Here is a 21,679-nt window from a genome sequence, read left to right as displayed (position 1 = left end):
TTCCCTCTGCTGCGTGTCCCTGTGTCCCTTGAGTAGCCAGCTCCAAAGATCAAGGCAGTAACAGTTGTCTGTAGTTGTAACTGCACAACTTGAGCTCACCGGAAAAAAAAAAAGATCTTGGTGACCCAAGACCAGGCTAGGTTTCCTTTTTTATAAAAACAAATTTTCCTGTAAGTTCCCCATTTTAAATGATTTCTTTATACTGGATGGTGAGCAATGGTGTAACTTTAATTGCGTGGCCAACCCCAACCTTGATAGTTTATTGGGTCTTGTAATAGCTTTGTGACTCAGCTGCCTTATGCAAGGAATAAGTTCTCACCTGCTCTCATTCTTAGCCAACAAGCCAAGAAACAATGAGAAAGTCTCACGTGAAAACATTCTAAACTTGGTGTCTGGAGCTGTACTCATCTGTAATCCAAGCAGCCCAAACAAATGCATTTCACCTCAGGAAGCGCAACACGTGGGCTGATGAACAAATGTATGACCTTGTCAAAGAGGGAGTCAGTCACTATTGGCCTTGCAGTCCTAGTTCTGCCTTTACACAGAAATATCCTTGTGAGAAGTCTTATGTCGCATCCACAGTCCTGACACTATACCTCACCCATGATCCCCAGTAGGAAAAAGCAAAAGGGGCCCGGCGCGATAGCATAGTGGTTAAAGTCCTCGCCTTGCTCATGCCGGAATCCCATATGGGCGCAAGTTCTAATCCCAGCGGTCCTGCTTCCCATCCAGCTCCCTGCTTGTGACCTAGGAAAGCAGTCCAGGACGGCCCAAAGCCTTGGAACCCTGCACCCGTGTGGGAGACCCGGAAGAGCTCCTGGCTCCTGGCATCGGATAGGCTTGGCACTGGTCGATGCAGTCACTTGGGGAGTGAATCATTGGATGGAAGATCTTCCTCTCTGTCTCTCCTCCTCTTTATATATCCGCCTTTGCAATAAAAATAAATTTTAAAAAAAAAGTATCCATATTCAGTACTTCCTACACTTGTCAGGTGGTAGCCAGGAATGGAGAAAGGAGAAAGTCATCCTTTTCTGTTGCATTCTAGATTCTTTCTTTTACCCTGCTCCCCGTCTCACAAGCCTTTGTCAAGGACCCCGTTTGCTTCATCTCCTTTCTGATGCCGACTTCCTTGTGCTAGAGACTAACATGCTGGCTGACAAGACCGCAGAGCCAGGAGCTTGGCCAGCACCATGTCATGCTCTTTTCAACTTGCTCCTGTGTTGCCATCTCAAGTTCTCATGTCAACCATTTTAGGATTCCAGAGCTGGGAAATAAACAGGCTGATTGTTATTTGTTTTGTCATCTTGAAACATTCAGGAATTCCCCAAAAAAAGTCATTGTCACAGAAATAGAAGTTTTAGCCATTGTTACTGCTGTGGTCCTCATGAATAACTGTGCAGCTGCTGCATTTACTCCAAAAGTCTAGATTTCAGTTTCTGGTGCCATAGCCAGGCTCTCCGGAGCTCATGTTCCTCCTGTTCCCTCCGCCTGCAGGTTGTGGATGAGCATGAGAGTGTGGAGCAGAGTCGGCGAGCACAAGCTGAGCCCATCAACCTGGACAGCTGCCTCCGTGCATTCACCAGTGAGGAGGAGCTGGGGGAGAATGAGATGTACTACTGCTCCAAGTGTAAGACCCACTGCTTGGCAACCAAGAAACTGGATCTCTGGAGGCTTCCCCCGATCCTGGTAGGTTTTAGCCATGCCTCTGAGAGCACAGGAATTCTCCCATCAAAGAAAGAAGCCAGGAATGAACAGGAGTTTTTGTTACTTCTTGAGAGTAAAAAAAAAACTTTCTGCAGCAATATTTAAAACTTTGTGCACAGGGTTTTCATGTTGAGCACACAAACGATTTGTTCCATAAATATTTGGTAGTTCCCATTGCAAAAGAGAATGTGGCTTACAAGGAAAGAAAAGCCACGAAGGCCAATAACTCCAGTTCAGTACAGGAATAGTGCCAGACATGGTAGGACCTAGCGCATTTGACTTGAGGAGAGGATATAAACTGTGTTGGCTCTTTGGGCACAGAAAGCCTTGAGAACTCTGAGTAGACTGCAGAGGAGCGGGGAGATGGGCACTGCCCAAGACCTGTGGGCTTAAGTTCTTTTAGATTTTCTTCACTCCTGCCTTCTCCCTTCATAAATCAGGAGACTCTCCTGTTACTTGTCAGGAGAATCTTCTAAGAAGGCTTTCTCCAGAGAGGTGGGAGTACCTTCTCAAATAAAGTGCACTTCTCAAGTATACTTTAACCAGGTACTAAATATTTCTTTACTCATGTCTTCATCCTACTCAATGAAGCAGACTTTTCTTTCCTGAGACCAGCACAGCTTCCCAGAAAACATTATCCAAGACATCAGTAATGTTAATTAGCTAGCTCCGGAGGTGGAAACTGAGGGAAGGGAAAAAGAAAGCAGGGACATGTTTAGGGGCAAGGTAGGAAGCAAGCAGGAAAGACTGTTTAATTGAGGTTTAATAAACCGGTGCTGTGGCATAGCATGTGGCGCTGGCGTCCTATATGGGTGCCAGTTTTAAGTTCTGGCTGCTCCATTTCAATCCTGCTCCCTGCCAATGTACCTGGGAAAGCAATAGAAGACAGTCTGAGTGCTCAGGCCCGTGTACCCATGTGGGAGACCTGAAAAAGACTCCTGGCTTCAGACGGGCTCAGCTCCAACTGTTGCTGCCATTTGAAGAATGAGCCTGCGGATGGAAGATCTTTCTCTCTCTCTCTCTCTCTCTCTCGCTCTCGCTCTCGCTCTCGCTCTCTCTTTGACTCTTTAAAATGAATAAATCTTAAAAATAAACAAACATACAACTAAATGTTTAGGTTCTTAAATACCCCGTTTGATGAGTTTTGACAATTGTGTATATTCATATAACCATCACATAAAACATCATGGGGGTAACATGTGATGTAGTAATTAAGATATCCATGTGTTTGAGATACCTGCATCCCATATAGATTGCGTGGTTCAAGTCCAAGCTGCTGGGACCTGGTGCAGTAGCCTAGTAGCTGAAATCCTCACCTTGAACACACCAGGATCCCATATGGGTGCCGGTTCTAATCCCAGCAGCCCCGTTCCACTTCCCATACAGCTCCCTGCTTGTGACCTGGGAAGGCAGTTGGGAACCTGCACCTGTGTGGGAGACCCAGAAGCTCCTGGCTTCAGATCAGCTCAGCTCCGGCCGTTGTGGTCACTTGGAGAGTGCGTCAGCAGACAGAAGATCTTTCTCTCTGTATATCTGACTTTGCAATAAAAATAAATAAATCTTTAAAAAAAAGTCCAGGCTGCTGTGCTTAGATTTTGGCCAACAAGCACTCTGGGAAGCAGCAGGTGATGGCTCAAATACTTGGGTCCTCGTAACCCCAGTGGGAGACTCCTATCATCCATCTGTCCCAACCCTGCAGGCATGTGGGGAGTGAACCAGCAGATGGAAGCTCTCTGTCTGTCTGTTTTCATCTTTGTCTCTCTGCATTGCAAATAAAATGAAAAAATATATTTTAAATGGTTTGAAAAAATGTATATTTAGAAAATTACAAAGTGAATGTCTTTGTAGAAACCATATTTTTTAAAGTCTTTAGAGAATAATGAGTAAATGTTACTGTTGCTGGACATGAGTCTGTATTAGTCTTGTTTTTTAAATATAAAGTTTGTAACTTGAGAACCCTTTGAAGCAGATGTTTTCACCTTTTCCTTCTCCAGATTATTCACCTTAAACGATTCCAGTTTGTAAATGGTCGATGGATAAAATCACAGAAAATTGTTAAATTTCCTCGTGAGAGTTTTGACCCTAGTGCTTTTTTGGTACCAAGAGACCCTGCTCTCTGCCAGCGTAAACTCCTCACAGCCCAGGGCGATGACCGGTGTGAGCCGCGGGTTCCGGCAGGAGAGGTGAAGAGGGTGGATGCCCAGAGCTCAGCTGGGGAGGAGGACGTGCCACTCAGCAAGAGCCCGTCCTCCCTCAGCGCGAACATCGTCGGGAGCCCGAAAGGTGAGCCGCCCTCCTCCTGGAGCAGCTCTGTCAGCATCCAGTGGCTTGGGAGGGAAAATGGGGCAGAAGGAACCTCTCTGGAATCAAAGCTGGGTGGCTTTTAGGAAACAACTCAGGCTGTCCATTCTATTTTATCATCTGTGAAGTAGAAATGTTACCGAGTTCATGGAATGTAAGGCCTGGTGTACAGGAGATGAGCACCATATGGTCACCCTTGTGTCCCTGCAGCCTTGAAAGTGTAGTCTGCTGGACACCCCAAGCATCCCTGAGACCATTTCAGAGGCTCTGAAGGAACGAAATTACTCTTTTCCCAAAGTTCTAGGGGTCCTCTGCAATGTTTAAGGGTAGTAAGAGGGATCAAGGGGGCTGTCACCAAAGAGTTTAAGACCTACTGCTTACAAGACTATGGTGAGAGATAAGGCCATGCTTAATAGTAATACATCATAAATGGTGGTCATGTTTTCTTAGTCTAACAATTACTTTGTTTTGAACTCAGCCTGACAATCTCCTTTTTCCTATTTTTTAGGGTTCTATAATGTATTTGTATCTCAGGACATTGCCATCTACATGTCACGTTTTAGCTACATAATAAGAAGTAAAGAGTGGCTAGTCAGGACTCTTCTATCTTTACTTTGGTGTGTATATTAGTGAAGTTAGCCTCACAGGTCGTGTTTACTGTCTGACCTGACTTGCTGAGTTTGGATTTGTGAACCTTCTCTCCCTTTCACAGGTTCACCTTCTTCATCAAGAAAGAGTGGAACCAGCTGTCCCTCCAGCAAAAACAGTAGCCCTAACAGCAGCCCAAGGACTTTGGGGAGAAGCAGAGGGAGGCTCCGGCTGCCCCAGATTGGCAGCAAAAATAAACTGTCAAGTAGTAAAGAGAACTTAGATGCCTGCAGAGAAAATGGGGCTGGGCAGATCTGTGAACTGACTGATGCTTTAAACCGAATGCATATACTGGGAGGCAGCCAGCCTGAACTTGTCACCCCTCAGGACCACGAGGTAGCTTTGGCCAATGGATTTCTTTATGAGCATGAGGCATGTAGCAATGGCTATAGCAATGGTCAGCTTGGAAACCACAGTGAAGAAGACAGCATCGATGACCAAAGAGATGATACTCGTATTAAGCCCATTTATAATCTTTATGCAATCTCGGTAAGTAGATTGTTGTGTGGTTTTCAAAGTAGTTATTATTTGTCACTGGTTTGTTCACTTGCCTTCATTCATTCACCAACAAGCATCTTCAAGCCTGTTTGGTTTTTAAGGCACTGAGCTTGATGGTAGAGAAAGGCAGTCAAAATTTTTGCTTCTGGATGCTGACATTGTGGCACAGTGGGCAAAGCCACTAGTTATGCCCGTATCCCATATGGATGCCGGTTTGAGATCCTGCTGATCCAGCACCATGCTGATGTCCTTGGGAAAGCAGCAAAAGATGGACCAAGCGTTCGTGTCACTACACGCCTATGGGAGACCTCAAATAAGCTCCTGGTTTCTGGCTTCAGACTGGCCTAGCCGTAGCAACTATTTGGGAAGTGAACAGTGTGTATGGAGGAAGATTTGTCTTTCTGTCTCTCTCTAACTCTGCCTTTAAAATAAGCAAGTTTTTTGTTTGTTTGTTTTTTGTCTGGTTTGTTTTTTTAATTGCCCTCCCAGACAGAATTCTAGGAGCTCACGGGGTGGTGCAAGAGACAGTCATGTGGTTATTACAAATGGAGTCACAGATTTAAGTCTTTCATAATTGTTTGCTCCTGAGGAATTATTGTTTTCTAAAACTTGATTACAGCTACACAATGTCTTGTTATCTGTTCACACAAGATTTGGAATTTAGGGCTTTCTGAATTTTGGTTTATTTTGGTTTAGGAACAAAATTAGATTCCAAACCTTTTTTCTTAACCACCTCAGTAGTCAGTGTTATTCTGCTCAGATTCTGTTGCTGTCCTGACCACAGTCTATTAGCTGTTCATAACCTTTTCTCTTCTGTCTTTGCAGTGCCATTCAGGAATTCTGGGTGGGGGTCATTACGTCACATATGCCAAAAATCCAAACTGCAAGTGGTACTGTTACAATGACAGCAGCTGTAAGGTAAATTATTTCTTATCTTTCAATGAAAATTGGGAAACATTCCAACAGATCTGTGGGAGCACTTACAGAAGTAATAGACACTCCACAAAAAGAAATAGATGCTTTTGTTAGGTTCAGCACAGAGAGGTTGACACTTGTCAAGAGAGTAATATGAGACCCAGAGTAAGGAATAAAAATACAAATAGTGGGGGGAAAGGAAGCTATTTTTTTTACTTAACAGGAAGATGCTCTTATCTTTGAACTAGTAGAATTTCATGTGGTTTTAGATTGTTCTTTGAACTTCTTTGTCAGCAGAATATTTTTCCCAAAGACCCAGAACAGTTAACCTAGTGGCTAAAGTCCTTGCCTTGCAAGCATTGGTTCCCATGTGGATGCTGGTTCACATCCCAGCTGCTCCACTTCCCATCAGGCTTCCTGTTTGTGGCCTGGAAAAGCAGTAAAGGATGGCCCAAAGCCTTGAGACCCTGCACCAACATGGGAGATCTGGAAGAATCAGCTGGTACCTAGCTTTGGAACAGCTCGGTCCCAGCCATTGTGGCTACATGGGAAGTGAACCAGCAGATGGAAGATCTTTTTTTCTCTGAAAGTCAAATTTACAAAAACACTAGACACTAGACACAAATTTACAAAGACACTAGAGAAAAGAGAAAAAAAGATCTTCCATCTGCTGGTTCACTTCCCATGTAGCCACAATGGCTAGAATTGAGCTGTTCCAAAGCTAGGTAAAAAAGTTTTCTTTAGGGACAAGCATGAGGCAGCAAACATATTAAATTGATGGGAGGAAATAAGATTTAGTGATTGGGGAGGATGGGGAGGTGGGTCTTGTTCCTCAGGTGAGAAGGAAGAGCCAGCAAAGCAATGGTCAGCTTTTGTGTTAAAAGCTTTCCTTACTGTTTTAGGAACTTCACCCTGATGAAATTGACACCGATTCTGCCTACATTCTTTTCTATGAGCAACAGGGGATAGATTGTGCACAATTCCTGCCTAAGATCGATGGCAAAAAGATGGCGGACACAAGCAGCATGGACGAAGACTTTGAGTCCGATTATAAAAAGTACTGTGTGTTACAGTAGAGTACCACTCTGGCTGCTAGACAGACTGTTGGTGAGGGAGAGGAGTCCTTGTAGCTGACATTTGGCAAAGGCATCAGTGAAAGGCAAGCTAAATGTAGTTATTTTATCCTATGACCCTGAAGCACAAAATAAAATTCCTAATTAAAATAGCAGTTACCTTTAAGAGTAGTAATAATTTTGTTTTGAAGTCTCATACAGGCTCTCCACTAGAGACCTTTCAGGCAAAATTCCACCATTAGCCTGTAAGCAAAAGAATTTGGCACCAGCCATCTGGGACCAAATAAGAATTTAACTGTGCTTGTCAAGATGTGAACAAATGTGTAGTGAGTATAGAGTTTACTAATAATCATAACAAAATACTAAAGCTTTCCTTGGAGTAAAAATTAAAAAAAAAAAAGTTGTAGTGTTGTCTGGGGACGACATGACATGCTACCTCCTTTTTCCTGAAGTTTTATTCCAGTGTATTGACAAGAGGAAAAAAGCAAGAAAAACAAGATCATGAAGGTGTGCAAATGATACTTACTGCATGGAAGCAGATTTTTTTATTTTTAAAATTGTTTCCCTGCTCTTTGTTTCTTTTTGTTTCTATTGTTGTGTTCGTGTTGGAGACACAACCGGTCATTGGTGGCAGAGGCATGTAGTGGGCCGTCTGAAGAGTCTCAGAGGAACGATGTGCCTTCTACCCTGGGAAACCCAGTAGGAAGACAGCATCCTCAGAAGTGTGCTCCCTCCCCCACTGCCAAGAGTGGCATCTAAGGGGATGATTGCCAATGTTTGCACCATCTTACCATGCACATATTGCACAGAGGGCTTCTGGGAGGGTCAGCAGTGTCAGAGCTGGCTGTTTCACAATGAGTGGTGGTTTTTATCTTTGTGTTGCACTTTAATGAGAGAGAATGGATACAAATGTACTAGTCTATATTTGATGGCTCTAAGGGCTATAAATTAACTCCACTAGGGTACTTTTCCCCCATCATAGTAAATTCAGAAACATAACACATCCCAAACATGAGTAGTGCTATAAAGTATTTTTAATGAAATTGAAGGTTTTAAGAAGTAACCTTTAGTTTTATTTGCATGTCCTTTTTGTTTTTGTTTATACTAGTCATCAAGAGTTATGTTTCTTTGCTTACTTCATTTTTTCCTTCAATTATTCAAGACTGGAACAAAAGTATAAATGTTATTTATTTTGAGCAGCGCTTTTTTTTTTCCTGGTTTTTTTTTTTTTAAGTGTATATTCAAAGGAAACATTTAGCCTTTTCTCTCCCCCAGGTTCTCATGTATTCATTTAGACTCTGCAGGTTGATTCCCATTCATTGTCAGATTTCCTTGCTCTTCCTTATTCGTAGGTAGTATGTTCTAATGTAATTGTATTCTGATATATGAGGCCAGTAAATATCTCTTCTTAGAGTGTTTGGAAAAAAAAAATGTCTTAAAAATTGCTGCTTATATTAAAAAGAATATAATTGCAAGTAGGAATGTGTGACCTAAATGGTATAATGTAATGAAGTCAGACAAAAAACATTATAGTGTCAGGATTTTCAGTATATAAAACCTGTCCATTCCTACTTGGACAAATCCCACCAAAAGTGGAAGATTTTAAATAATTTCTTTACAAATGTTTTATTTAAGCAGGTAGCACTATCTACTAATGTTGTTTGATCTATTTGTTATATTGGTTGTAATTAATTTTTTAATTCATGAACTAGCAGAAAGTTTATTAAATTAACTATTAACTACAGTCACCTTGTAAATTTCTGTATAAAACTTGTTGACAATGCACTGACTTTAGAAAGATGTTAATGTACATAGAGTGTAAATAAGACAGTGTTGGTGTACTGAAATATGAGCTGTATAAAAAAGTATTGGTAATTGTATATGGAGTGTACCTGTTTATCTGTAACATTATCCAAACAAATTAAATACTGTGGATGCCTCTTTGTGCTGTTTCTCTTCATACAAGTAAAAGCAAAAAGTCGAGTTCTTTAGCTTTCCATCTGTAATTGTGTTTTTAATTCGCCTGCTTGAAGAATAGCCATCCGATTTATAGAGTGGATACTGTGTCTCTGATGGGATGGAAACTTTATTGAAGGCAAAGCAAGGTACCTGCGCTGACCAGGTGAATTTGATTTAAATGTACGCTCAAATTCAGAAATTATTAAAAGGCATAAGGTTTGGCATGGGATGGGAGAGAAGTGGGAAAGTCAACTGGGAATTGATATAGATTATCTTATAGTTGTTTTCATACAGATTATGAGATAAAGTAAATAAAAGGAAAATGTCTCATTCATTAAAAAGTCTTGCACTGACCTGAAGTTTTTAGGAGTACTTGGAAGTCATGTCCCTGATATAAAACTTGAGGCTGATCTGTCAGATTCTGTTCACCCTGCAGGAGATATGCAATATGTCCCAGGAGGCAGTCTGCAGTGTCGAGAAAAAAAACTAATATTTTAGAGCTTTAGATCCTTCACCCTCAACCCATATTTGTAACCTATAAAATTAGAATACTTAGACCTGGCGCAGTAGCCTAGCAGCTAAAATGCTCACCTTGCGCGCTCCACGATTCCATATGGGCGCCGTTTTGTTTCCAGTGGCCCCACTTCCCATCCAGTTCCCTGTTTGTGGCCTGGAAAAGCAGTCGAGGACACGCCAGGGCCTTGAGTTTCTGCAACCACATGGGAGACCCAGAGGAGGCTCCAGGCTCCTGGCTTTGGATCAGTGCAGCTCCAGCCATTGCAGCCGCTTGGGGACTGAATCATCAGACAGGGGATCTTCCTCTCTGTCTCTCCTCCTCTCTGTATACCTGACTTTCCAATTTAAAAAAAAAAAGTCTTTTTAAAATAAATAAATAAAATTCTAAAAGATGAAGCACAGATTATGAAGTACCCATTTATGTTCCTGGCTTTTAAAGCAGCAGCCTTGAAAGGACCCACTAATGGAAATGGGCAAGCATTTTGTTCCTGGTTTCCCAGTGGTCCCAGATTGAGAGGGGTCTTTGGCCTCTGGGGTTAATAGAGCAAATAGATAGTCTGCTGCCACATTTCCCCCAGCTAAATTCAAAATGTTACTGGGACAGGCCAGAATGTGACTTGGGAAACACGAACCAGGAGGTTCCCAAGGGTTGAAATCACAAGAGTTTGCTCAGAGAGACTCATGGAAGCCTGAACAAGCGCAAAGCTGACCACTGGGAAGCAAGAAAGGAGGGCCTTAGGACCAGGTAGGGAATAGAGTATAAGAGCAGGGGGTGAGAATGGGAGTGCCAGGAAGTATGGAGAGTTATAAACACATAACCCACTACAGGCTCCATGGAATTGTTGCCATAAAGGGATCTAGGCCCAGAGTTAACCAGATCTTCTTTCTTTAAAGAGAAGCCAAAATACAGATATTAATGTAAAATATCCACATTAGAATTGTTGGTGACTAAGGGTTTTAAATTTCAGAACTTGCATTTCCCAAATGAAAAACTTGCACACCATGTACAAGCCACCAATTCATGCTCTCCAATAAACAGCAAGGTCATGGACTCTGAACCATTAAGTCAGAGATTAGATTCTAGCTCTGTTGTGACAACAGGTATGAACTAAAACACGTTTCTTAGACCCTCAGAGTTCTCATGCTCAATGAGAATAGCATTTTATTTCCAAAGGTTATTAAAGGGAATTGATCATGCATATAAATAGCAAAGAGCTTGGCATCTATTCTCAAATAAAAATATGCTTCCCCCACCTAAGGAAATTCAGTGTAGATGTAATGCTTGTAAAGCAGTAATGGTATGATCCAGTTTATTACCAGTCCAGAGACACGGGATCAGTCTTCAGGACAGCCATTCCCAACCTGGCAAACACTCAGCTTTATCAGAGTCATCTAGGAATCTGAATAGTATGGGCTCCAGAGTCCTGCCCAGCATTGTCACACCACACTAATGCTCTTGGCTTGAGTTCGCCCAGGTTTATATACTGCACATCTCCCATGCAGTATGAGAATCTGCATTTTAATAAGTTTCTCAGTTGGCACAAGTCTGCAGATTGGTCATTCATGGAACCAGTGCTTCACGGCATGAATCATTTCCAGACTCATTAGTAAAAACTACACTCACGCACACACCTAAAACAGCTAAGGAGGAGCGCAGATAATCCACCTAATTCTCCCCACACAGATTGTCTCTGAAATGCTGGCTGAGGACATCTCATAGCAGACACAAGTCTTAGGGAAGGAAGGAAGCATCTCTGTGAAGCAAGATCCAGGTTACCTCACCAGAAGCAAGAAGCGGAGGCTGACCTTAGAGACGAGACCAACATCAAGGCAGCAGAGGCAGGCCTGGCTGAGCCGGGCTGAAGGTGCCTGAGGAACCAGGCAAGAGCCATGTTTGAAGGTCAGACCAGTCTTCATGTGCACGTTGCCAAGTATCTTGGTGTGCTTACAAAACACTTTCCAGCGATTTGTGTAAGTACACACTAAATCTTCTAGATCACTGTTTTAGAAACACGAATTTTGTTTGTTCTCATTTAACTTTGTCTTTTTTATGCCATCCACCTTTGCTGGGATTTCTCTTGAGGATCAGCCTGAGACCTTGCCACAAGCCCAGGAGGAGCTCCTAGATGGATACTAGGCTTAAAGCGCTCCGTGGAAAGTAAGTGAAGGATAAAGAAAACAGGATTGAGGCAGGAGGGGGAGGGAAGGGGGAAACGTGCCCTATCAGCTGGGTGCCTATGGCCCAGAAGGAAGTGTGCCTGGTTAGTGGAGGCATCTGAAGCCCTGGGGGGGAATGGGAGGGTTGGCTTCCCTGTTGTTCCCTTGGTTTCTCATTGCTGCCTTCAGTTCTCAGCAGGATCCTTCAATATTGCTGTTAGCAGAACACCCCACCCCAGGCCCACTGGAGTTACAAACTGAGTAGGGGAGAGGACCTGCATATTGGGACCCCAAGTCCAAATCAGTGAGCTGATGCCAGAGAAAGCAGGGGAGGGCCAAGAGTACAGCACTGTCTCCACCTTGCAGGGTTGTGCGACCTTGGTAGGTCACATGCCTCCTGTGTACTACAGCTCCCTTGTGAATTATGAGAGGTTGCATTAGGTCAATGGTCTGAGGGTTGTGTTTTGAAGCAACATAAGGACCAGTCCCTTTCTTCCAACAACGATGTTCCTGGAAAACCAGCAGTTAGTATAGAGGAGGCTGGCATTGCTCAGGTCAAAGGGGACAGGAGGGTTGCCTGAGCAACTGCCATGGGCTCTGGGTCACATGTCCGCTTAACCTTAACCTGTAAGCATTTACAGGTGCCTTTCACCTGTAAGCATTCAGGAGGTCAGTCATGCGGGACTCACAGCAGCACCTGAGGCAATACCAGAGAACTGTCCTGCAAGAGGTCTGCTGTCTCTCCCAGGAGAGCAACCTCAGGCTGCAGGAAACCAAGGCTGGCAAAGAGGGTGCAAGCCAGTCAGCCTCCTTCTCCCCAGAGACCTTGAGGGGAGTGCCTGCAGCTATCAGCCTGCTGCCTGGCAGCTGTCCCAGCTGCTGGGTATCTGCCGGGAGCCAGCTCCAGGGCCCGTGGCCTTTAATTGTACCAGCTGGGGAAAGTTACTGCTGCCACTCCTTGTTTGCCGAGCTCCCTGTGGCTTGCAGCTGCAAATAAACATCCTGTCACTTAGGGAGAGATGGACAAATGAGTTTTATCACCCATTCATCTGATGTTTATTCAGTGCCTACTATGTGGCTTAAAGGTTAGTCCTTAATTTGGAACTGGCAGGATACTAGAGGGCACTTAGACATTTCATGGGCTTCTGCTTGCCGGGCCCCCACCATGTGAGGCTCATAATGAATGCTCATCCCACCTCTGTGAGTAGTCATTATCATCCTTTATTACAGATGAGGAAGCTGAATCTCCACAGGTTACCTCCCTTGCTCAGGGTGGCACACAGATGGGATGTTTCTGAGATGGATTCAAATCCAGGTTAATCTACCTACTTGTATACCAGACTTCTTCCTCCAGAACTGGAATCTGTAACACAACCCTGGGTAACCCTTGGCAGAGCCGTGCGCCACCCAGCCTCAGAGGCCTCATCCTCAACGAATCATAAGGGTTATGAGAAGCAGTGAGAAAGGGCCTGTGAAATCCTTTAAGCCCTGACAGGTGCCAGTATGGAGCATTGTTCCAAACAGAGAGAAATGGGAGCTGACAGCAGCTCCTCCCACATCCCTGGAGAAGGGAAGCTCTCAGCTGCAGGGCCGCACAGGGATTGTTGACGTCCTGGGTCTGTTCACTTTGCTTCTGGTGGCCTAGGGACTCACCAGACTAAGATAGGAAAGGGAAAGCAGAAGGGGGAAGCACTAGAAGGAGGAGAAGACGACCTTCCCCGCCCTAGTTGGAGACCCACATGGGCATTCATCCTTCTCAACTATGTCAACAATATTAACAATAAAAATGTTTTAAAATGTAAAAGGGAAAAGAGAGATGGAACTTTGGAGAATTGGTTGGCATCTTAGCAGAGATTTTACACGGGGGTGGAAAGGATGTGTGATCATTTCAGAGGTAACCTGGGAAAGACAGGATCAGGATGAGGCCCTCTGGGGAAAGCAGCTCCCAGGCTCAGCCACAGTGGCCCTGAGGACCCTGATCCTACAGGCTCCCTGCCAGACCCAATTACCTGATCATGCTTAACCCACTCCTTAGTGGACAATACCCTCCCCTCAGGCTGGGGCCTTTTCCTTCCTGGCTTTTCCTAGGAAAGGAGAGAGAACAATTGAGCCCAACCATGTTTCTCCAGGTGTTTGCCCTGCAGCAGCCTGAGCACTAAACTGAATCCCATATGTCCAGTGCAGCAGCCACCCAGCCACCATCACACAGCAGGCCACTCACTAGCTGCCTGAATCCCCTCTGTGCTGGCTATGCCAAGTCCCAAAAAGGCAGCTCATGGTGTTCCCCTGGGTTTAAGAGCCCAACCCTGGTTTCCTCCTCTCTCTCTTTTGATAGCAATGGAAATGTGAGCCCTCAATCTAAAAAGAGAGAGAGAGAGAGAGAGAGAAAGCAATCATGCTTAAGTTAAACTATGGGGAAATAGCCCATGAAAATCCAAACTCCACAGCTGACTGCAAGGGGGCCTGGCTGGAGCAAGCATTTGTTCTGTGATCATCTTCGCATCCAATAGTTTGTGCTCATCGGGAATACAGGCCACGCCCCAGCACATCACCAAATCCAGCAGCAGTGACCCCATGAATCAGCTGCTGTTCCAGCTGCATTGTCCAGTCCACAGCAGCCTCAGGCTGTGTGTTGCAATCACTTGGGCTCCGCTACTCCTACATCCTAAACAGCAGCATGCAGAAGGTGTCCTGAGCATGCTGAGCACCCCTCAGTGACATCACTGCCACTGCCTCAAAAAGGTACATGCCCATGTTTGTGTTTTGGTAAAGCTGTGTTTGGTATTTGATCCCTGTGAGCCACTCCCTTCTCCTTAGGATCCTTGTGTAAATTATGGGGACTCAGTGTCAGGTGCCACTCCCCTCTTACAACTCTGCAGCTCCTCGTGGTCCCCACTTGTCACATCCAACCCTACTCCCTTAAGAGGCTGTCTCCCAAGAGGTTCTTCAGAGTAGATGCTAGCAGGGCTGTCTTTTAATGCTCCAAGCCGTTCCTGATAGTGGCTTAAGCTGTGGCTGAACATGGATGCTTGGCTTCAAGTACAGTGAACCCCCAATTTGATCTGAATGGGGACTGTGACCAGAGCAGGCCTTCATAATGGAGAAACAAAGATAGCTAGGACTCAAGGACTGGGGAGTAAGGAGTGGGTGTTGCGGTGATGGATAAAACTGCCACTTGGGCTGCCTGTATCCTCTATCAAACTCCCTAGAATCAAGTCCCACCTCTGTTTCCACTCCAACTGCCTGCTTAGGCACCTGGGAAGGAGTAGATACGGAACCAGACACTTGGGTTCCCAACACCCATGTGGGAGACCCAGATGGGGTTCCTGGTTTTGTTTTTCATGGCCTTTGTGGGCCTTTGAGAAGTAAACCAACAGATAGAAAATATCTCTTTCTCTGTCTCTCCGTGTGTGTGTGTGTGTGTGTGTGTTTGACTCTCTCAAATAAGTAAATATTTAAAAAAAAAAAAAAGAATTGGGGAGTTGATTCTCTGGGGAACAGTAGTAGCCCAGAGCATACCCAGACTCCAGATGTGGAAACAGCTGTTCAAACTATAACAGAACCAGATTGGGTATGTCAGCCCCTGAAGGAAAGTTGGCATAAGTCGAGTATGGAAAGACAAGTTTATCTCAGGATTTCCCAGTAGGCAGGGTCAGTATTTCATCCCAACCCTGAAATAGGGCCTGGTAATCCTATTCTTTGCTGTACTTTTCCCTTCTGTTCATTCACCCTACAAACATTTGCAGCCTGCCCCTCCTGGTGTGGTCAGCCTTTGCCTTGGCACTCTAATGCTCCAATGACTAAAGTGTATCCCTGTACTCTGCTCCTTCTCAGGGAGTCTTGGGAAGGGAAGGTTGGAGAAGAGCACAAAGATCTGGGAGGACTCCTCCAAGAGGTCTGGCTGACGTGTGGACACCATGAGAGGAACCATGACTGGGGAGGGGCAGAGAAGACCACCCCACATCTTGGGACCAGCAAGTTTTCCACTTTATCTAGCCTGGCAGCTTTTATAGCCATGCTTTCCTCTACATGGGAATGTCCAGCAAGCACTTTGGGGCCAGCAGCATTCCACTTAGGGAAGTGGCAGGAATGAACGAGTTTGAAGATTTGGGTCCAGTGTCCATTTGGTCACTCAGCAGCTGGCAAAGTCCTTAACCACCAGGAGCTTCAGTTTTAGAATAGTGGCAGAGCACGGTAACAGGATGGGCTCCAGTATGCAGCTGGCAGGGTTCAGATCCTGGCTGGACCATGTCAACTGCATAGCCTGTGTGTTTAATTTCCTCATCTGTCAGGGAGGAATGAACGTTCAGCTCGGAAGGACATGCCATGGCTCAGTGAAGGAGGGAAAGTGCGTAAGCGTAGGCCGTCATCAGCATGATGTCCTCCATGTCCTCCCCATGTGCAATTAGTTGTCTGAAGAGGTGACCAGGTGCTTGGGGCGTGGCTGCTCACAGTGATGCAAACCAGCTTCCCTGGGAAGCAGATGGAGGTCAGCGGGCAGGAAGATCCACAAAGAGTGCCCCCAGGGCCTACACCTGTGGGCAGGCAGAGTGAAGCGGGAGTGGAAGAGAGAGAGCCTGCAGGCTGGAGTGGTCCTGTGGAGCCTGTCCAAGTCTGGCTAGCTCTTCATACCCCCACCTCCACCCCCGAATGGAGAGTAACCTTGAGCCAGCTCCCTCTCCCTGGCTCCTGGAACAGGGCAAGCTACTGTGCCAAAGATGTCATGAGGACCAGGTGAGATAAGGGGTGTAAGTACCTTGCTAAGGGCCTGGCCTAACGCAGCAGACCTGGAGAGATGGCAGCTAAAGGCAGTGACAGTGACTTAGCTGAACAAGATGTCAGGGTAAAAAGACCTGGAAGGAGAGCCTTTAATTTGGAAAGAGGGGCTCTGCGCCTACTGGTGTCTGGATCCCACCCTTCCTGTACTTCAAGCCATGACGTGGACAGGGTACTACAAATCCCCTCCCCCCAGGCCTGCGTCCTTGAGTCTGTCTCTGGTTTGTAAATAAAACCCTGGCATCGGGCCCCTCCTTACCCCAACCAGGGACGGCAGCCAGGCGCATCCTAAGGGGCGCCTTCCGGAGGCACTGGTCCTGGAGACAACGGGAGCTGGACCACAGGAAAGGAGCCCTGAGGCCGCCAGCCCAGCCAGACGGAAGCTGGGCTGAGACCGAGAGGAGAGGAATCAGGATGTGCCTGGCACTGCCTCTCTGAGGTGGTTGGAAAACTGTGAAGAGGAAATACTCAGGCAGAGGGTCTGCTCCAGTGTCCTCTCTGAGACATGTTAGCCTCCCACTCCCCAAGCACCTAGTTTGAGACAGCCCAACACCAGTGATCACACTGCTGTCTGTTCCTGGGAGACCTGTAGAGCTGGAGGAGAAGTGGGAAGAGGAAGGAGAGGAAGGCGGAGTGGTAGTCTCTGTCTATTGGTCCCATCTTCTTGCCCACCCTCTGTCTTGACTTCAGTTTCCCTTAAGTAGGTGGATCTGCGTGGGTTCACAAGAGCTAATAAACAAGAGCACACCCACTGAAGTTTGCACTTCACGTGACAAGAAGGGCCGTATAATATAAGTGTGTTCCACCAACTAGGAATAAGCTAAAACATATATTTGTTATGCATGTGAAGTTTATATCTTTTTTTACATAATTTTTAAAGCTTTGTTTATTTTTATTACAAAATCAGATATACAGAGAGGAGGAAAGACATAGAGGAAGATCTTCTGTCTGATGATTCACTCCCCAAGTGACCACAATGGCTGGAGCTGAGCCGATCCAAAGCCAGGAGCAAGGAACTTCTTCCTGGTCTCCCACACGGATACAGGGTCCCAAGACTTTGGGCCATCGTCTACTGCTTTCCCAGACCACAAGCAGGGAGCTGGATGGAAAGTGGAGCTGCCTGAATTAGAACCAGCGCCCATATGGTGCGTTCAAGGTGAGGACTTTAGCTGCTAGGCTACCATGTCAGGCTCTTTTAAAAGATTTTTTAGCGATTCATTTTCTTTTTATTGGAAAGTCAGACATACAGAGAGGAGGAGAAGAAAGATGTTCTATCTGATGATTCACTCCCCAAGTGGCCGCAACAACTGGAGCTATGCTGATCCAAAGCCAGGAACCTCTTTCAGGTCTCCCATGTGGGTATAGGGTCCCAAGGCCCTGAGCCATCCCTGATTGTTTTCCCCCCACCTCAAGCCTGGGAGTTGGATGGGAAGTGGGGCCACCAGGATTAGAACCAAAGCCCTAATGGGATCCTGTCGCATGCAAGGCTAGGACTTTAGCCACTAAGCTACTGCGTTGGGCCCAGAACTAGTGGAGCAGCTGGGACATGAAACAGTAGTCATTACATATCTAGCATTTAAAGCTGTAGGATTTGCTATGTGTGTGCATGTGTATATATATATATATATATTTTTTTTTTTTTGCTTCTTTTTTTCCAAAATTTATTTTTATTTTTATCGCAAAGTCAGACATACAGAGAGGAGGAGAGACAGAGAGGAAGATCTTCCGTCCAACGATTCATTCCAATGCTATGCCAATCTGAAGCCAGGAACCAGGAATCTCCTCCAGGTCTCCCACACGGGTGCAGGGTCCCAAGGCTTTGAGCCGTCCTCAGCTGCCTTCCCAGGCCACAAGCAAGGAGCTGGCTGGGAAGCTGAGTAGCCAGGATTAGAACCAGCACCCATATGGAATCCCAGTGTGTTCAAGGTGAGGACTTTAGCTGCTGGGCCACTGCGCCAGGCCCTGCTATGCATATTTTTAAAGGCAGGTAGAGGTTTAGCGCTGGGATGGGGATTGACTGCATCCTTGATACCCATCCTAAAAGGCAGGGCCGGGAGGACTGCAGAGCCAGCCCTTTGTGCCTCTGATGCTCTGGCTTACCCTGGGCAACTGCAGGAAGAGGTGCGGCTGGGAGATTCTGCCTCAGAGAGCTCATCTGTATAGGGCAGGTCCTAGTGTTGGGGACATGTCCCCGAGTGTGGAAGCAGAGCGCTAACCTCTGGGGAGTGTGGGGATCTCTCCCTGGTCTTGGCCAGAGCCTGCTACCCATTATGCATCTGCTGTTTTACCCAGAAGTGAGTCATGGCCACTCAGAAATCAGCCCTCACCCAGTGTCCCTACCTTTTATAGGAAGTCTTGATAATAAGGACAGATGACTGAGTATGTCCTCTTGCCCAGGTGTGTCGGTCTTTAGCCACAGCACCCCATTAAGGTAAATGCTGCTGTCATCATGTCCATTTCACACAGAGAAAACCAAGGCTCAGAAAGGTGAATTAAATGATCAAGGGCACTTACGTGCTCAGCTAGATTCAGCCCTGGGTGGCAGTGATGCTGAGGTCTGGCTCTGATGCACCTGCACCCTTCTCCTGGCCAGTACCTTGTAAACTCATTTTGGGGCCTGCAGTGTCCGCCCTGACCTGCTGTGTCCACTCTATGGCTAGGAGACTTGGATAAAAAGGTCCCAGATAAGACGCTTTCTCCCTAATCCCTCACTCACTAGCCCAGAGGAAATCACAGTGTTGAAAGACTAAACCTTGTTCCTAAACCTACCCATAATCCCATCCCTGGCTCCCTCCCAGCCTTACAGTAGGTGGCCCTTGGAACAACCTGAGGAGATGTGGCCAGTGAGCTGAGCCTTAGGCTCTGCGGAAGGAACTGGCTTGTGATGGTCTGTCCCACTGCTCTCCTTCAGAGGAAGCCCCTCCCTGGGCCAGGGACAAGACTTTGCATCTGAGGAAAGGTAGTGTCTTTGTCCCCACTCAGATAAACAAACAGAGCCGCTTGGACGTGTGTGACTCGGGGTGCAGGAGCAGTGCCGCACCCAGATAGGCTTGGCTTTCCTCCCGAGGTCACAACAGGAGCCCGGGGACAGCTTGGCCTAGTTAGGTGGGAAGCTCAAGCTTGACCCCAACTTCAGGTAGAAAAATCAAGGCTCGGAGCATGAGGCCCTGCTTTTACCCCAGCAGGGACTTGATGACTGCATGCCCACCTCTTCTCATCCAGGCACACCAGGAATTCCATTTGTCATGTGGTCTCTGCATGCACAGGAGCACTCACGTGTGGGCTCACGTGTCACTGCCACCCCCTCAACCCCAGGCCATCGTGTACCCGGCTGCTCCTCCCTTCCCAACACACAGATCAGAACCACAGGAAGCAGGGCCGGCAACTATGCAAACCAGGAGCCAACATGGGGAAGTTTATTTTCCAAGAATGATCTAAACACATGGGGAGTATTTTTAGTCACTGGTTCCCACCCGGATACAAGGCAGTCCACAGGGGATAGAAAGCAGCCAGTGGAGATGGGGAGGGACAGGGTGCTGCTGACTCCACCCTGCCCCTATCACAGATGTCTGTATCCCCATACGACTGCCCCAAGGACAATGCTGGCTCCTGGTAGAGGGTGGGGCAAGGAGTTGCAAAGTGACACCAGGCTCTGTGCCTCAGTTTCCTCATCTATGCAATGGGAGAAACACTATCATCCTGATAGAATTGCTGTGGGACCCATGCCAGGAACATGTAGGCATTCAACCATTGAGCTTCCTGCTCTGTGTGGAGAATGCATGAGAAAAGAGCCAGTGACCCTCAAAGAACTCAGACTGCAGCTGAAGCTGTTGGTTGGGCCTTCCCCAGAGCGGTGTGTGTGTATGTGTGTACATGCAGGCACAAACCCCATTTTAACCAAGGTGCTCAGAAATGAATGACCCGACTAGGCGCAAGGAACTTAGAACCACCCACATTTTCCATGGTATGAGTCTGTTGCAGGGTGTTGGCACACAAGAGGGAGTGAGTTTACTCAAAAGAGGAAGCTCTTCAGGAACATATATATATATATATATACACACGAGCTGGAATGCCCATCAGTCTTGCCTCTCCAGGTATAGACAAGTCAGTGAGATGGCTCCCCCTCCTGTGGGGGGGGTGCTGGCAGGGAGTCATGTACTGGCAGAGAGGGCAAGAGGGGTGAGGGAAGCTGGCCTACACTCTGGGCTCTAGACAAGCTGTGCCCGTTCTGACTCCTACTGGGCCACAGTTGTTACTAGCAGACAGCAGGGCAAGGAGTCAAGTGCCTCCTGCTTGGGGGTGGAAAGATAGGGTTCCCCGAACTTCCTACAGAAAGCTAGGACTTCCTGTTTCTGCTGCCATATTACTAACATGGCCCTGAGGTCAGGGACAAGGCAGGAGATGTTAGATGGGGAGCAGAGAGGGACAGTTCTAACCTCAGAATTCTGGGCCTCTGTGGGAGTGGTGGAGGCAGCTTAGATTCCTAACAAGCTGTGTGGCAATGGTGGAACTGCAAAAACAGACTCGGTGTCCACATACCCTCCTCCTACTGACACAGACTGCCTGCTGTTGCCATGGCAATTGTGATGCCACCATCCCCAGCTGTGTGGTCGACATGAAGGGCTCAGTTGCTCATGGTGAAAAGGGAGGCAGTGCTTTTCCTCTCTCAGGCCTAGTGGGGAGCTGGAGGTGGGGTGGGGGTGTGTGTCTCAGGGTTGGAAAGACATGGAAGTCGACTCCTCACATAACTCCCCTACCTAGACCAATAGCCAACTGGGCCTAGGATTGGGCAACCAAATGTCCCATTCACTGTCCTGGCTATAGCCCTTACCCTCACCCTGGCCATTGTGTCCCTACCCTCCTTCTCAAGCTTCCCATGCCCCCCCAAATCCAGCCCAGTCTTAGAGAGTGAGCTTGGAGAACCTGGGGGCAAGGTGGTAGTGGTAATCAGGTACAGACTGCCACGGGGCTGGGGTGATAATCCTCCTTAACCTGCTGCCTCTTGGGACCCAAGAATGGAACAGCCACTAGAGACACTTCCAAGAGCTCAGACCCCAGGCTCCTGAGTCCAGCTGTGACTCCCTTCCTTCCTCTCACCTGCCTAGGCTGACATATCGGCGGATCCTGCAGGA

General features: G+C 46.8%; 1 protein-coding gene across 2 annotated transcripts in view; it reads left to right on the top strand.

The window, feature by feature from the left end:
- The window catches only part of USP32 (ubiquitin specific peptidase 32), a 135,411-nt gene extending 126,281 nt beyond the window's left edge, over positions 1–9,130 (top strand). For both annotated transcript variants that reach the window (XM_041000816.1, XM_041000815.1), the window contains exons 30-34: positions 1,495–1,686; positions 3,699–3,987; positions 4,718–5,142; positions 5,977–6,069; positions 6,969–9,130. In XM_041000816.1, the coding sequence (XP_040856750.1) occupies positions 1,495–1,686; positions 3,699–3,987; positions 4,718–5,142; positions 5,977–6,069; positions 6,969–7,142 (1,173 nt within the window). In that variant the 3' untranslated portion in view covers positions 7,143–9,130. The remainder of the gene's footprint in view (positions 1–1,494; positions 1,687–3,698; positions 3,988–4,717; positions 5,143–5,976; positions 6,070–6,968) is intronic.
- Positions 9,131–21,679: the final 12,549 nt, after the last annotated feature.

Source organism: Ochotona curzoniae, unplaced genomic scaffold, assembly GCF_017591425.1.
Source record: "Ochotona curzoniae isolate NIBS_2020 unplaced genomic scaffold, NIBS_Ocur_1.0 scaffold_2453, whole genome shotgun sequence".
Taxonomy (NCBI): Eukaryota; Metazoa; Chordata; class Mammalia; order Lagomorpha; family Ochotonidae; genus Ochotona; species Ochotona curzoniae.
This window is presented reverse-complemented; position numbering and strand designations above follow the sequence as displayed.